Genomic DNA, 15,725 nt, shown 5'->3' with positions numbered 1-15,725 from the left:
GAAGATCGGGGATTTTTCGGAGTACCGGGAGGTTACCAGAACTCCCCGGGAAAGTTAATGGGCCTCACGAGCCATAGTGGAGAGGAGGAGGCAGCCACAGGAGGTGGCGCGTGCCCCCCAAGCCCAATCCGATTTGGACAAGGGGTGGGGGCACGACCCCCATTTCCTTCTCCATCTCCATCTCTTTCCCCTTTCCCCTCCGTTGGAAGGAAGGAGGGGGGTCGAATCCTACTTGGACTGGGAGTCCAAGTAGGACTCCCCCCTTGGCCGCCGGCCTCCTCCTCCCCCCTTTATATACAGGGGCGGGGGCACCCCAAAGGCACATCAAGATTTGTCTTAGCCGTGTGCGGTGCCCCCCTCCACAGTTTACGCCTCCGGTCATAGCGTCGTAGTGCTTAGGCGAAGCCCTGCGCGGATCACAACACCAACACCGTCGCCACGCCGTCGTGCTGACAGAACTCTCCCTCGACCCTCTACTGGATCAAGAGTTCGAGGGACGTCATCGAGCTGAACGTGTGCTGAACACGGAGGTGCCGTACGTTCGGTACTTGGATCGGTTGGATCATGAAGACGTTCGACTACATCAACCGCGTTAACATAACGCTTCCACTTTCGGTCTACGAGGGTACGTGGACACACTCTCCCCTCTCGTTGCTATGCATCTCCAAGATAGATCTTGCGTGATCGTAGGAATTTTTTTGAAATTGCATGCTACGTTCCCCAACACAGGGGTCGCGACAACCCTAATTGGCCGCGAGCGGGTGCAACCGCTCGCCATCATCCACCTGAAGGCGACGGTCGGGCGCGGACGGTTCTTGCCCTTGCCCTTGCAGGCGAGGGGACATGCGATGTGCTTGGACTCCTGAAACCCCACTTTGACGAGCTGGTCGCTGATTCGGCATAGACGACGTGCGAACGTATGTGTGGTGGTCCTGGATCAATCATCGGGCCAAGCCAATGTGAGGTCCAGATCGGCGCGGACCCAATCCGATGCCACGTCAGACGTAGTGAATGCCGCATGGCGCCCCATGTTGCGCTGACCCCGACGCGCTTGCTCGATTGCCGCCTTATCCTCCTCCTTCATCGGGCGCCATTGGCCCCCGGACAATCGGCGGGATGGCGATGGTTCCACCTCCTTGGCGCGCTGGAAACGGCGCGATAGGGACACCGTCTGGACAAAGCAGTCGGCCTGGCTGTGCGGCGGCGACGCCGACTCCTCCTTGATTCGGTGTTCAAATTAAATGCCGCAGTTGCGCGGCGGTGAGGGCAGCGGTGGACCGTGGTCACGGAGCGACTGCTCGAGCAGCAGCTCTATGTGCATCACAAACTCGTTGTCCATTCGCGCAGCTTTGGCAAGGAGGGCGGCTGCTGCAGCTCCTCATCATTGTCGAAGAGCACCACCTCCTCCTTGACCGCCGAAGTGGTGGATCACGACGGGCCCAGAGATTGTGGGCGGCGGTGCCACGTTGTGGAGCTTGCCGGTGCCGGTGCCAGGAACCAAGTGTTGAACTTGCCCATCGTTGTGGCATGCGGGTCAGAGGAGAGGATAGGAGAGGAGGCGTTGTACGGATGAGGGGAGATAGTGTATGTCGGTGAGTCTTGCTTGCTTAAATAGTCGGGATAGGTGGATTGGTGCCGCTTCAATGCGGGCAGAATGACTGGAGTAGGCTTATTCGGTGCGATAGGCGGGCCGCCCCGTCGCGTGTCGACGTATAATGTGTGGCGAGGGATTTGGGCGGGACCGTGGAGTCGGACGCCAACATGGCACACATGCGAGCATCCACGAACCATCCTCGGTTTGTGAGAATCTGGACGTCCGACCGGTCACAAGCGTGTGTGGTGCATGATGTTGGATGGCAAAAGTCTTCGGACCGTGTTGTCATCGAATTTGGACGTCCGACCAGTCAGAGGCATTTTGATGCATGGCATGGAATAGGTTGGTGCTTGGTATGCCCGACCAGACAAACAGGCTTTTTTTTTGGAAAAAGAGGTTAAACCCCTGCCTCTGCATTAATCGATGCATATAACCATTTTTATTAATTATTCTACAAGTTTGTCTGACAAGAACGAGACACACAGTTTTAGAAAGAAAAATCCTAAAAAAGGCGAGAGGGAAGAAAGCAGGTTGGGGGCGTTGGGTGCGGTGAGTCACATCGGAGGCCTGCCACAAGTGGCGCGTGCGCGACGTGCCGCCATGGCCGTGACGTTCGTCCTCCAGCTAGCCCCCCGCTGCTACAAAAAACTGAAAGCGACACTCAGGGGCGGATGGCGACAAGAACGGCTGCCGCTTCTTCAGCGCAGCGCAGCGCGGGCCCTACTACTACGTGGTGATGACACTGATAGCGTAGCAGCGATGTTGAAAAAAGAAACATGACGCCGATAGCGTGGCAACCATAATCTACTCCTGGCCAGCAATAGCAAGCGAGAAAACATCAAACATCTCGGGCCGGGAGGAGACCGATATTATAAATAAATAAAATACGTCGACGTGCCCACTCGGGCCGGGCCATTTCCAACTGCATTTTTATATGCCCTCCCAGACTAGTCTCCGGATCCACCTCCCCGGCTTCCTCCTCTTTAATCCAAGCAAGCCATTTTTTTTTGCGGGAAAATCCAAGCAAGCCATTGCTGTCATGTCACTTCAGTTGATCTTTCTCCTCGGTGGTAAAACCGTGATCGATCCGAGACACGTAAGAAGCAACCCGGGTTGCTAAACTGACACGGTAAATGATGCGCGTGGCGTGCCACGCTAGGTAATACTCGGGTGAACTGGAAGGTGTGGTCGATCCTGGGGTCAACGAGTCACTGATGCAATCGCGTCAGTGATTTCGAACCCTACTGTACTACGGTGCTGAAATGCCTTAGATTTTTCTTGCATCTCGTTTTCTGTCTCACTGTTCTATCCTCGGGGCTGTGGGTTATTTTATTCGGCGGTCTGGTAGGTGAGTGGACAGTTGGAGGGGGAGATAAAGCCAACAGAGAAATACTCCAACCAAGCCAAAGCCAAAGCCAAGCTGAGAGAGAAACGGAAACAAAGACAGAGGGAGAGGAGACTTGCAGAGGAGAGGAGACGGGAGGAGCAAGTTGCGGAGGAGGCAGCGGCAAGGGAGGAGGGGTCGCCGGAAGGGGGACATGCTCCCTCCACATCTCACATCTCGCAGGTCTCCTCCTCCTCCTCCTCTGCCTCTCACTCGCTTCCCCTGCTTCTCCTCCGGGGTGCGGGCGGGCGCGCCGGCTCTGTGCCTGCTCCTGCCATTGCTGACCGTTTCCCTGGGCCGTCTGGCCGGTTTCTCGCTGGATCCGACTGGGTTCTTGCTGTTTCGTTCGGGTTTCGGCCGATTTGCCGCTCAGATTCGTGGGTGCATTCCGCTGCGGCTCAACTGCGGTCTCGTGTGTGTCTAGCTTTTTGTTTAGTTTAACTAGTAGTTAAATTTATTAGTTAGGGAAGATTTGTGGTAATACTACTTGGGAGTAAACTAAAATCTTGTTGCTTGGATGGTTCAGATTGAGTGTCGACTGTGAATTTGTTGTGATTTCCAGCTATTTCTTCAAAGTAACTGTTGTTGTCTGAAATTTTTTAACATCTGTAGTAAGTGGGGAGAAGAGAACCCCTGAGCTTATGAATGGGCGATTCATTTGTCTAGTGGGGGACTAGCAAATCATCTACTGAGAGTTTGTATACTCAGTTATTAGTACACCTTGCCTTAAGGATCAGAATTTCTGATTCAGGGGCCAGGTTGATGCACAGTGCTGGTGTGATTTTTTTTACATGTGCGAGCATATAAATCAGTGAGTACAGCATTTGACATGTGCATCATGTCAAATTCGACCGAATCTAAGTTTTCTAAGTGCACACGAACAACTCCAGTGATCTTGTTCTCTGTTGCGAGGAGCAATTCTACCAGTATCTCTTCATGTTTCAGCGTTTAATGTATTATTAGTATTACTTGGACAGTATCACTTTATTCTGTTGTTCTCACTGACCTGCTGCTTACTTGTATGGACAGCTTGAACTGAGAGCAAGAGTAGAAGCCCATGAGATGAGACGCAAGCAAAATATGCATGGTATTCTTCACTTCTAATGTTTCAGTTCCACTATCCTACTACTTGACTGGCTATGTGCTGTACATACTGATTTCCTGCTGCTATTAGAGTTATAACATCTTTATGTATTCCTCTGGCAGAAAATGGCACAATCATGATTCAGTTTGGTCAGCAAGTGCCTAACTGCGAGTCCTCAGCTAGCGATTCTCCTCAAGAGGTGTCCGGAATGAGCGAAGGAAGCTTTAATGAGCAGAATGATCAATCTGGTTCGCCCTACACTTGCCAACTATTTCTTTTCTGAATTGTTACTAGTCCATAATCTTGTCATATCATCTCTCCTGGAAATACAGAATGGAGTAGTCTCCAAAAATAATAATGGAAAGAACGATTATGATGATTGCGGACCTTGATGTGCACTTACATATCAAAGTTAGATGACATTTGTTTCCTCCTTGTATTTAATACTAGGTAACCGCGATGGCTACACGAAGAGTGATGAAGGCAAGATGATGTCAGCTTTGTCTCTGGGCAATTCAGAAACAGCATACACACCGCCAAAACCTGACCGCACTCATCCCTTTGTAAGTCTCTGTTATGATGCTCAAACGTTGACTAATTTCTGAATTCGAAGTGTTTGTTGAATGGCGAGCATGTGAATTGTGCAAGATGTTCGCTTTTTCAGGCCATATCATACCCATATGCTGATCCTTACTATGGTGGTGCAGTGGCAGCCTATGGCGCACATGCTATTGTAAGTGATATTTATGCCATCCCTGTTCCCTCACTAATTTCTGGCCTTCTTTTTTTCTGTGCTTGACGGTGTTGCTTATTTACCTTTGGCAACTGTTTGGATTTTTGTGTGCAAGCATGTGCTCAAGGTATAACTGGAATGACTATTGAGACAAGGCAACTAAACATGATTGTGTTTAATCACACCAATTTCACTTAAAGTCAAAATTTCAATGTTGAGCAGCATACTGGCGGCGGCAACTTATTTTGATTTCAGATATCGCCATCCCTGCCGCAGATTGGTTCTCTTCTTTTTGTTAGGTTTAATATGGTGCCTTTCGATGTTACTAACTCATCTTTATCTGGTGCAAAACAATTTGAATAGATGCACCCCCAGATGGTGGGCATGGTACCATCCTCTCGAGTGCCGCTGCCAATTGAACCGGCCGCCGCCGAAGAGCCCATTTATGTGAACGCGAAGCAATACCATGCCATTCTCCGAAGGAGACAGCTCCGCGCAAAATTAGAGGCTGAAAATAAGCTGGTGAAGAGCCGCAAGGTATTATTTTTATGCATGATTTCATTTCGAAAAAACAGAAGTACTATCGTTGGCCCCTTCTACAATCTTTTGGGTTTTTCCCCTGTACAAATGAATTTAGTTCATACACACTCTCAACATAACATAACATAACATTCATGCCACTGTTCAGCCGTACCTCCACGAGTCCCGGCACCAGCACGCGATGAAGCGGGCCCGGGGAACAGGCGGGCGGTTCCTCAACGCGAAGGAGAAGTCCGAGGCCTCCGGCGGCGGCAATGCATCAGCGAGACCTGGCTACGCCGGCGTTCCTGCAGACGGCGGCATGTTCTCGAAGCACGACCACACCTTACCGTCCGGTGACTTCCATTACCGCGCGAGAGGGGGCGCCTAGGGCGGGCCTTTGCCCCCTGGCAAATCATCCTTGGCTTATGTGTGTGGTGAATGACCGTCAATTCGGTCCAATGATATTGTAAAACTGAATTTAGAGTCTGCAATTGTTACTTGGGGGTTTGGTAGACGGTCGTTGTGTTTGGGGACGATGCAGCTGCAGCCGGTTCTCTTGTTGTGGTAGATTTGTGGCATGGCAGGTGCTGCTAAGCTGGAGCCTGCTTGAACTGTTTTCCTGTCACTTTGTTGGGGTAATAATGACCATCCTGTATGATATTAGTACTGACTTGGGAGTAACTAATAAGCATTCCCGGCGTGATGCATTTTGCGGCCGTGGTCGTGGCGGTGTTTCTTTTGGGCCATGCTGTCCAACAACTTGATGAAATGGTTATGAGATGAGACACACATCTTCAGATCTGTGTGTCTGTCCTGACTTATTTGAGGCCGTTGTGGACTGTCCGACTGCGGAGGCACTCAGGTCGCCGATCTGAACGTAGCCGGCGAGGCGACGCGCGCGCGATGTGCGGCAACGCCGTCGCCGGTGGGCAGTCCCCTCGCGCCATCGTGTGCAATTCGACACCACTGCCGCAGGACGCATTCTCTCGTTTCCCGTTTCCGCTGCAACTAGGTACGGTACACATCAGATGAGCCGGCTGCATGATCCCGCTTCGTCGGCGGGCGACCTCCGTGGGCCGCTCTGCATCAGCCGGCCAAGCCAACTGGAGTACTCGACATCGCCTCGGCGCGCGGCGATGGAACGGACGGGCTCCACCGCGGCTCCTCGAGGCGGCACGGGGTATGCCGCCCGCATCCTTGCTTGCTTCCTTTCCTTCGCCCCGCCCGGCCGGCACCTGTCACTGGCCCACTGGCACTGGTATTAGGCAGCCTTTGCTGGGCCGTTACCGTGGGCGCGCCAGCGGAGAGAGCGGGATATGATATGAGGCGGCTTTTGCGAAGCAGGTGGAAGCTTCCGGGCGGCGCGGGGAGCACAACAAAGCGATTGATTACCCGTGCCGTGCCCGTGCGTGGTTGCCACACGAAAGCTCGGCTCAGGAGCGGCCGCTGCGCTAGACACGGGCCACTGCTTCAGGAACCAACTGATGGTCTTCAACTAACTGAAAAAGTGACCCGGACCGGACCAGACCAGACCATCTGTGATCGATCTGTGTGCGCCAACCAACTTGTCCGTCGACCGCTCCAGCAACCACCAGCTACACTGTTCCTTTCCGTTACCGTCCATGCGCTCGATAGCGCGCTCGTACTCGTATGTGATCAAACTAGTCCGCCATCAACCATGGCAGTAGCAGCGTTGTCGTCCAGCTCACAGGCTTAAAGAAGCAGCAGGCGTGGCGTATCTATTGCCGGCCCCTCCTCGCCCCGCCTACGCCTACGCCTGCCCCTGCTCCTTCCACGCTCAGCTTCTTCGCGCCAGATCGGATCATGACAATCTTTACGAGTATGAACCACTCATTCCCCCGGAGAGGAAAGAAAACTAGAGGCTGAGCGCGCTCCCACACGACAAGTGCAATGGACGAGGGCCTCCCTTGGTTCGCTTTCATGATTTGGTGTCCATCTCGTACCGTACCGCACAGGTCCACAAGAACTCAATTCTTCTTTTCTCGATCCGCTTTGATTAGTCAGTCTTGCTGGGGGTCAGGTAGTGAAATTCCACAGGACCTGCTGAGTGGTTACTATCTTGTTTGTTCCCCTAACCCTTGAAGAGATCGTTTCAATCTTCCTTTTTTAAGGGTCGTTTGTTTCAATCTTCGGTAACGGGCGGCCATTGGATGCGCATGTCACGGAACACAGACATATAGGGATCACGGGATGTCACGCGGTACCGACCGCTCGCAAAACTAAATGAGTATTCCCTCTCAGCTCGTACTAATCAAACTGGTAGTACGTACTTGGCTTGCCTGCACACGCTATAAACGACCCGGTCCCATAAATTTACAGTAACCATGGCTTTCATCCACATATTTAACTGTTTTCACCTCTGAAAAAGCGGACCGGCACACGCAGCGGCAGCCCCCCTCGCGCCGTGGCAAATGGCGGTACGTGCCGGCGCCGCGCACCGCGTGCGTCCGTGCCGAGCCGGAGCGCCCCACGTCAAGTGAACTGCCACGTACCCACGCCGATCTTATCGAGTTATCCCCTCCGCCGCCGGGCTATAAATCCGACCCCGAGAACGACAAGGCTCCCTCACAAACCCAGCCAGAGCCGGCCGCTTTCCCCTCATCCACCTCCGCACCGCACCGAATCTCTCCCCCTCCCCGTGGCCGCGAGGTGAAGGCGAGAGCGCGCGCTCCACCAACCACCAATCCCCCACGCGCGCACCGCGAGGCCGAGGCCGAGGCCAGGGCAGAGCGCGCGATCACCACCACCACAAGAGGAGCTCGCCGCGCCACCACCACCTCACAGACAGTCCATATAACTCGTCTTCTTGGTCGCTGCTGCTCGATCGACCGACCGGGCAAGAAGAAGCAAGAAGCGGCAGGAGAGAGCGAGAGCTGGCTGGATCTGCTCGTGGCGGGGATCCAACAAGAAGAGGAGCGCTGGCGATGCTGCAGCTGATGATGGCGCTGGCCTTCTCGGCGGCGCCGCTGACGCTCTACGTGCCGCCCGTGCGCAGCCTCAGCCTCTTCGTGGAGGCCATGGAGACGGTGTGCCGCGAGTGCGCGCCCTACTCCCAGGGCGCCGTCTCGCGCTTCCGCCTCGGCCTCTCCCGCATCTTCGCCGGCCTCGCGCGCGCCCTGCGCTAAGAGACGGACGCGTCCGCCGACCAGATCGATCCTTCTTCTTCTTCTCGCCGTAGGTACACGTGCGCTACACCATGGGCAGGGGGCGCCCCCCCTTGCGCAGCGCAGCGCAGCGGCTGTGCTCGTTCGTCTTGGATATTGATTACTTAGCTTCTACGTATACTAGCTGCTAGCTTTGTTCTCGTTTTGAGTAACATTTAGAGAAGAAAATGGGTAATAATCTCTGCCCAAAGAGGAGTTTTTGTGAGAGATCGTGACAAGATACATGGTGTTCTTATGCGGTGGATGCGAGGTACTCTAGTCCGTGAGAATTTGTTGTGATCTGTACATAATCATAGTGCTACCAGTTGGGAAAGTTTGTGTTCTTGAGCTGTTCATCGGTTGATCGAACTTTGTGATGCAATACTACATGGAAGACCTTGACTTGTTGATTCCGTCAGTCCCCGTCTCTGTATCTGTATGTGCAAATCAGGCTGTGTAATTTCTGTTCACTGCAGAGGGGAGGTAATGCTAACAACTCGTATGAATTTCCTGTTGGTGCGAATGCGAATGCCAACAACTCCACCATCAATTTTCTTTTCTGTTCGTGCGCACTGCGGAGGAAATGCTAATATAACAACTCGTCCAATTTCTTTCTCGAGCGCACTAAGAATTTAGCAGCGATAGACAAAACGAGGAAGAGAAGATTGGGGGGAACATGCCAGGAGTTCCCGGCCTTCCCGCGACCGGTCGGTTTGCGGCGTTAGGTTCGGCGACTTGGCACAGCCGCGTTCTCGAATCTGCAGAACGATCGCGACCTCTCCCTCCCCGACGCGGTGGTTCAATCAAATCAAAATCAATGTTAACACTAGTTGTAGTTTGTGCGGCCATTGTGTTGTGCCTCGCACGCTCCGTTCACACGCAGGTGTCACCAAAACTGTTCATGTCACATCTGATCCTGGCTGGCGTGCCAGTGTGCCGACACTTGTAATAAGCTCCGACGGTGTCACGGAGATCACGTCCACAGTAACTGTACTCAATATTTTGCAGGAGTGGATGAGATCTTTAATCTTTTGGAAGGATAGACATTGGTTAGGCCGCGCTAAAATATTGCACCCGCGGGGAACAAGGAGCATCGTACTTCATACGTGGTGCTATTTTATTTTCTATTTACATGTAAAACAAGTGGGCTTGTCGATGTCAACAATGCTCTTTACCCGTAAAATTCGAAGGGGGGAAGGCGATGAGACGGCCCAAGGTTCTAGACAGGAGACGCCACCTAATCATTTTGTTACTCCATGGCAGCAGCAGCCAGAGGCCGGCGTGTGGCAGTTGTTTAACCTTACCTTGGGCATAGTTGCACGATTTCAACCGCGTTTTCCGGTTGACCTGCACTAGTGGCGCGCGGAGCACGCGCCATTCCTGGCCCTGTATCTCTTGCCGCGGATCTGAGAGTCCATGTGGCGACAAGACGAACGGTATCACGTCTCTATCCATGCTTAGTAAATCTCTCTCCCTCCAGCACGGGCCTTCTCTCCATGGCGATGAAATGGCAGAAGTTTCTAGAAGGAGAACGCCACCTAACATTCCGTACCAGCAGCACCCAAACACCGGCCTGTGCCAGTTGCTATTAACCTTCAGTATCAACAGGGTACCTTGCCGGGTTATATTTATCGAGTCTAAAAAAAGGTATATTTATCTTTGCTCGTTCTTTTTTTTTTTGCAGGAGAAATACTTGTATTACTCAATCACAAAGTCTTTACAATCATCTGCTGCAATTTCGTTCTTCAACCGCATTTTCCAGTTTTTTTTTCTGAATAAGCTCCGACGGTGTCACGGAGATCACGTCCACAGTAACTGTACTCAATATTTTGCAGGAGTGGATGAGATCTTTAATCTTTTGGAAGGATAGACATTGGTTAGGCCGCGCTAAAATATTGCACCCGCGGGGAACAAGGAGCATCGTACTTCATACGTGGTGCTATTTTATTTTCTATTTACATGTAAAACAAGTGGGCTTGTCGATGTCAACAATGCTCTTTACCCGTAAAATTCGAAGGGGGGAAGGCGATGAGACGGCCCAAGGTTCTAGACAGGAGACGCCACCTAATCATTTTGTTACTCCATGGCAGCAGCAGCCAGAGGCCGGCGTGTGGCAGTTGTTTAACCTTACCTTGGGCATAGTTGCACGATTTCAACCGCGTTTTCCGGTTGACCTGCACTAGTGGCGCGCGGAGCACGCGCCATTCCTGGCCCTGTATCTCTTGCCGCGGATCTGAGAGTCCATGTGGCGACAAGACGAACGGTATCACGTCTCTATCCATGCTTAGTAAATCTCTCTCCCTCCAGCACGGGCCTTCTCTCCATGGCGATGAAATGGCAGAAGTTTCTAGAAGGAGAACGCCACCTAACATTCCGTACCAGCAGCACCCAAACACCGGCCTGTGCCAGTTGCTATTAACCTTCAGTATCAACAGGGTACCTTGCCGGGTTATATTTATCGAGTCTAAAAAAAGGTATATTTATCTTTGCTCGTTCTTTTTTTTTTGCAGGAGAAATACTTGTATTACTCAATCACAAAGTCTTTACAATCATCTGCTGCAATTTCGTTCTTCAACCGCATTTTCCAGTTTTTTTTTCTGAATAAGCTCCGACGGTGTCACGGAGATCACGTCCACAGTAACTGTACTCAATATTTTGCAGGAGTGGATGAGATCTTTAATCTTTTGGAAGGATAGACATTGGTTAGGCCGCGCTAAAATATTGCACCCGCGGGGAACAAGGAGCATCGTACTTCATACGTGGTGCTATTTTATTTTCTATTTACATGTAAAACAAGTGGGCTTGTCGATGTCAACAATGCTCTTTACCCGTAAAATTCGAAGGGGGGAAGGCGATGAGACGGCCCAAGGTTCTAGACAGGAGACGCCACCTAATCATTTTGTTACTCCATGGCAGCAGCAGCCAGAGGCCGGCGTGTGGCAGTTGTTTAACCTTACCTTGGGCATAGTTGCACGATTTCAACCGCGTTTTCCGGTTGACCTGCACTAGTGGCGCGCGGAGCACGCGCCATTCCTGGCCCTGTATCTCTTGCCGCGGATCTGAGAGTCCATGTGGCGACAAGACGAACGGTATCACGTCTCTATCCATGCTTAGTAAATCTCTCTCCCTCCAGCACGGGCCTTCTCTCCATGGCGATGAAATGGCAGAAGTTTCTAGAAGGAGAACGCCACCTAACATTCCGTACCAGCAGCACCCAAACACCGGCCTGTGCCAGTTGCTATTAACCTTCAGTATCAACAGGGTACCTTGCCGGGTTATATTTATCGAGTCTAAAAAAAGGTATATTTATCTTTGCTCGTTCTTTTTTTTTTGCAGGAGAAATACTTGTATTACTCAATCACAAAGTCTTTACAATCATCTGCTGCAATTTCGTTCTTCAACCGCATTTTCCAGTTTTTTTTTCTGAATAAGCTCCGACGGTGTCACGGAGATCACGTCCACAGTAACTGTACTCAATATTTTGCAGGAGTGGATGAGATCTTTAATCTTTTGGAAGGATAGACATTGGTTAGGCCGCGCTAAAATATTGCACCCGCGGGGAACAAGGAGCATCGTACTTCATACGTGGTGCTATTTTATTTTCTATTTACATGTAAAACAAGTGGGCTTGTCGATGTCAACAATGCTCTTTACCCGTAAAATTCGAAGGGGGGAAGGCGATGAGACGGCCCAAGGTTCTAGACAGGAGACGCCACCTAATCATTTTGTTACTCCATGGCAGCAGCAGCCAGAGGCCGGCGTGTGGCAGTTGTTTAACCTTACCTTGGGCATAGTTGCACGATTTCAACCGCGTTTTCCGGTTGACCTGCACTAGTGGCGCGCGGAGCACGCGCCATTCCTGGCCCTGTATCTCTTGCCGCGGATCTGAGAGTCCATGTGGCGACAAGACGAACGGTATCACGTCTCTATCCATGCTTAGTAAATCTCTCTCCCTCCAGCACGGGCCTTCTCTCCATGGCGATGAAATGGCAGAAGTTTCTAGAAGGAGAACGCCACCTAACATTCCGTACCAGCAGCACCCAAACACCGGCCTGTGCCAGTTGCTATTAACCTTCAGTATCAACAGGGTACCTTGCCGGGTTATATTTATCGAGTCTAAAAAAAGGTATATTTATCTTTGCTCGTTCTTTTTTTTTTGCAGGAGAAATACTTGTATTACTCAATCACAAAGTCTTTACAATCATCTGCTGCAATTTCGTTCTTCAACCGCATTTTCCAGTTTTTTTTCTGAATAAGCTCCGACGGTGTCACGGAGATCACGTCCACAGTAACTGTACTCAATATTTTGCAGGAGTGGATGAGATCTTTAATCTTTTGGAAGGATAGACATTGGTTAGGCCGCGCTAAAATATTGCACCCGCGGGGAACAAGGAGCATCGTACTTCATACGTGGTGCTATTTTATTTTCTATTTACATGTAAAACAAGTGGGCTTGTCGATGTCAACAATGCTCTTTACCCGTAAAATTCGAAGGGGGGAAGGCGATGAGACGGCCCAAGGTTCTAGACAGGAGACGCCACCTAATCATTTTGTTACTCCATGGCAGCAGCAGCCAGAGGCCGGCGTGTGGCAGTTGTTTAACCTTACCTTGGGCATAGTTGCATGATTTCAACCGCGTTTTCCGGTTGACCTGCACTAGTGGCGCGCGGAGCACGCGCCATTCCTGGCCCTGTATCTCTTGCCGCGGATCTGAGAGTCCATGTGGCGACAAGACGAACGGTATCACGTCTCTATCCATGCTTAGTAAATCTCTCTCCCTCCAGCACGGGCCTTCTCTCCATGGCGATGAAATGGCAGAAGTTTCTAGAAGGAGAACGCCACCTAACATTCCGTACCAGCAGCACCCAAACACCGGCCTGTGCCAGTTGCTATTAACCTTCAGTATCAACAGGGTACCTTGCCGGGTTATATTTATCGAGTCTAAAAAAAGGTATATTTATCTTTGCTCGTTCTTTTTTTTTTGCAGGAGAAATACTTGTATTACTCAATCACAAAGTCTTTACAATCATCTGCTGCAATTTCGTTCTTCAACCGCATTTTCCAGTTTTTTTTTCTGAATAGTTTGGATTGCTTACCACATGTGTCATATGGTGAACCGCATTTTCCGGTTGACCTGCACTAGTGGCATATGAAGAGCATGTAATCCTCTTTGTGTTCATATGTGGTGGAGCTTTTATCAGGGCTGGCAGGTCTTTTGCTTCTTTGCTAATTTTGTCTTGAGAACCCAGGAGTTCTTATATACTCCCTCCCTTCCGGTTTAGAGGTCTCAAATCTAAAATCTCATCAATCAAGGTAGATTTTGATGGATGACATGAGTTTTGTGGATACAAAACTGCCCAATGAAATATTTCCCACATGTAAGACTCCCGAAGCAATAAGTGCATCACCCTCTCTCTTGCTCGACTTGCATGGTGCATGTAGAATTTGATGCATGCATGACCACTCTCTCTCTCTCTCTCTCTATATATATATATATATATATACAAATTAAATGTGGCGTGAGACTCATAGCACTTTAACTCAATTGGACTCAAAGCGAGCCTAATATAATGGAAATATGAATAATTTGATATGAGCCATCTAAATGGGAAAGGAGGGAGTACCCGACACGGAGGAGTAATACGCTGATGGAGGGTTCTGCTCAGGAGGGCTCTGTTTTCATATGTTCCTTCAGTTTTTGTTAGGGTTTCTGTCATGCTCAGGAAGATGAAACGACGGCGGCTCCGTGAAGATGAAATAAGGTTCTCCCTGCCTAGCCCCCGTCCCGATGGTGTGTCTAGCATCGTCGATGGGCGTGTGGAGGTGTGTCTTCAACGAATTTGTCCTTGGTGGATTTGCTCGGATCTGGTCGTAATTCATCTACGTTCGTGTGTCTTCAGGTTAGATGCTTCCGATCTACGCTACTCTTCATCGGTGGCGGTTGTTGTTCTGTTGTGCTGGTTCTATGGGGTCTTAGCATGACGACTTCCCGACTTTCTACTACAACAAGTTTTGCCCGGCTCCGGCGAGGGAGGGGCGAAGACAGTGGCGCGCCTTCGACTCGCTTCAGTTCTTGTAGTCGTCGCTAGGTAGTCTACGGTTCTGAATGTAATTTTATTATTTCTGGTGTTCGTTCTACTGCCATAATTGAAGATGGATAGATCGAAAGTTTTCTCGCAAAAAACTCCATGTACAAAGCTGTGATTGATGTTGGACATGTGGTGAACAACAAGAAACTATGGAAACTAAAAATGCTGTAAAAAATCAAGATCTTTATGTGGTATTTTATCAAGGGAGTTGTGTTGACTAAAGATAATCTAACTAAACAAAACTTGGAATGAAATTTAAAATGTAGTTTATGTAGTTACTTAAAAACTATTTATCACTTCTTCTTTGAGTGTTGCTATGCTAGATTCATTTGCAGACTTATTTACTTCAAGTGTGGCATAAAACCTCCTAGAAATGTCAATCATATGTTTGGACCTTGGCTTAATGGCTTTGACATGAGACTAAAAAAATCACATCTTAGTAGGTGCATCAACTATGTTTTTGGCTATCTGTCTAAGTCGTAGTGACATTGTTTTTGACAAATCTCCTATGGAAACATGCATGCAGGTACTCTACAGGGGCACTCTCTGGTTACACTTCTGGGAACAACTATTGAGGCATGATGAAGGTAGAGATTTGATCTCCAAGGCATGGCATGATCCGTAATAAGCAGGTCGTAGCCTGCCCGGGTCAAGGTTGAATACTTTTTATTTCCATTATCTAAAATCAAGATTTGAAGCTAATCTTGGTTGCTGCTTGGGTTTTTCGTGTTGGGGAACGCAGTAATTTTAAAAAAAATCTACGCACACGCAAGATCCATCTAGGTGATGCATAGCAACGAGCAGGAGAGTGTGTCCATGTACCCTCGTAGATCGAAAGCGGAAGCGTTTAGTAACGCGGTTGATGTAGTCGAACGTCTTCGCGATCCAACCGATCCAAGTACCGAACGCACGACACCTCCGCGATCTGCACACGTTCAGCTCGGTGACGTCCCTCATACTCTTGATCCAGCTGAGGCCGAGGGAGAGTTTCGTCAGCACGACGACGTGGTGACGGTGATGATGAAGTTACCGACGCAGGGCTTCGGCTAAGCTCTACAACAATATGACCGAAGTGGAAACCTGTGGAGGGGGCACCGCACACGGCTAAGACAACTGTCAACTTGTGTGTTCTAGGGTGCCCCCTGCCCCCGTATA

General features: G+C 50.3%; 2 protein-coding genes across 2 annotated transcripts; both read left to right on the top strand.

The window, feature by feature from the left end:
* The first annotated feature begins 2,883 nt into the window (after window positions 1-2,883).
* Window positions 2,884-5,980, top strand: LOC109764710 (nuclear transcription factor Y subunit A-9). Its single transcript, XM_020323501.4, has 7 exons — window positions 2,884-3,161; window positions 4,008-4,065; window positions 4,185-4,310; window positions 4,513-4,625; window positions 4,727-4,795; window positions 5,159-5,332; window positions 5,484-5,980. Exons 2-7 carry the CDS (start codon window positions 4,041-4,043, stop codon window positions 5,703-5,705), a joined length of 729 nt encoding a protein of 242 aa, XP_020179090.1. The 5' UTR covers window positions 2,884-3,161; window positions 4,008-4,040; the 3' UTR covers window positions 5,706-5,980.
* A 1,922-nt stretch (window positions 5,981-7,902) lies between these two features.
* On the top strand, window positions 7,903-8,899 carry LOC120963098 (uncharacterized). The gene has a single exon (XM_040387487.3). The coding sequence runs from the start codon at window positions 8,263-8,265 to the stop codon at window positions 8,461-8,463; it is 201 nt and encodes a 66-aa protein (XP_040243421.1). The 5' UTR covers window positions 7,903-8,262; the 3' UTR covers window positions 8,464-8,899.
* Window positions 8,900-15,725: the final 6,826 nt, after the last annotated feature.

This window comes from Aegilops tauschii, chromosome 4, assembly GCF_002575655.3.
Source record: "Aegilops tauschii subsp. strangulata cultivar AL8/78 chromosome 4, Aet v6.0, whole genome shotgun sequence".
NCBI classification, from domain to species: Eukaryota; Viridiplantae; Streptophyta; class Magnoliopsida; order Poales; family Poaceae; genus Aegilops; species Aegilops tauschii.
Note: the sequence above shows the minus strand (reverse complement) of the source record. Positions and strands in the feature narration are given on the sequence as shown.

Excerpts from the sequence above, each read along its gene's own strand:
- LOC120963098 (XM_040387487.3), top strand. The coding sequence starts at position 8,263 with ATGCTGCAGCTGATGATGGCGCTGGCCTTCTCGGCGGCGCCGCTGACG.
- LOC109764710 (XM_020323501.4), top strand. The coding sequence starts at position 4,041 with ATGAGACGCAAGCAAAATATGCATG. Across the intron at positions 4,311-4,512 it reads TGAGCAGAATGATCAATCTG|GTAACCGCGATGGCTACACG; the intron begins GTTCGCCCTACA and ends ATTTAATACTAG. Across the intron at positions 4,796-5,158 it reads CCTATGGCGCACATGCTATT|ATGCACCCCCAGATGGTGGG; the intron begins GTAAGTGATATT and ends CAATTTGAATAG.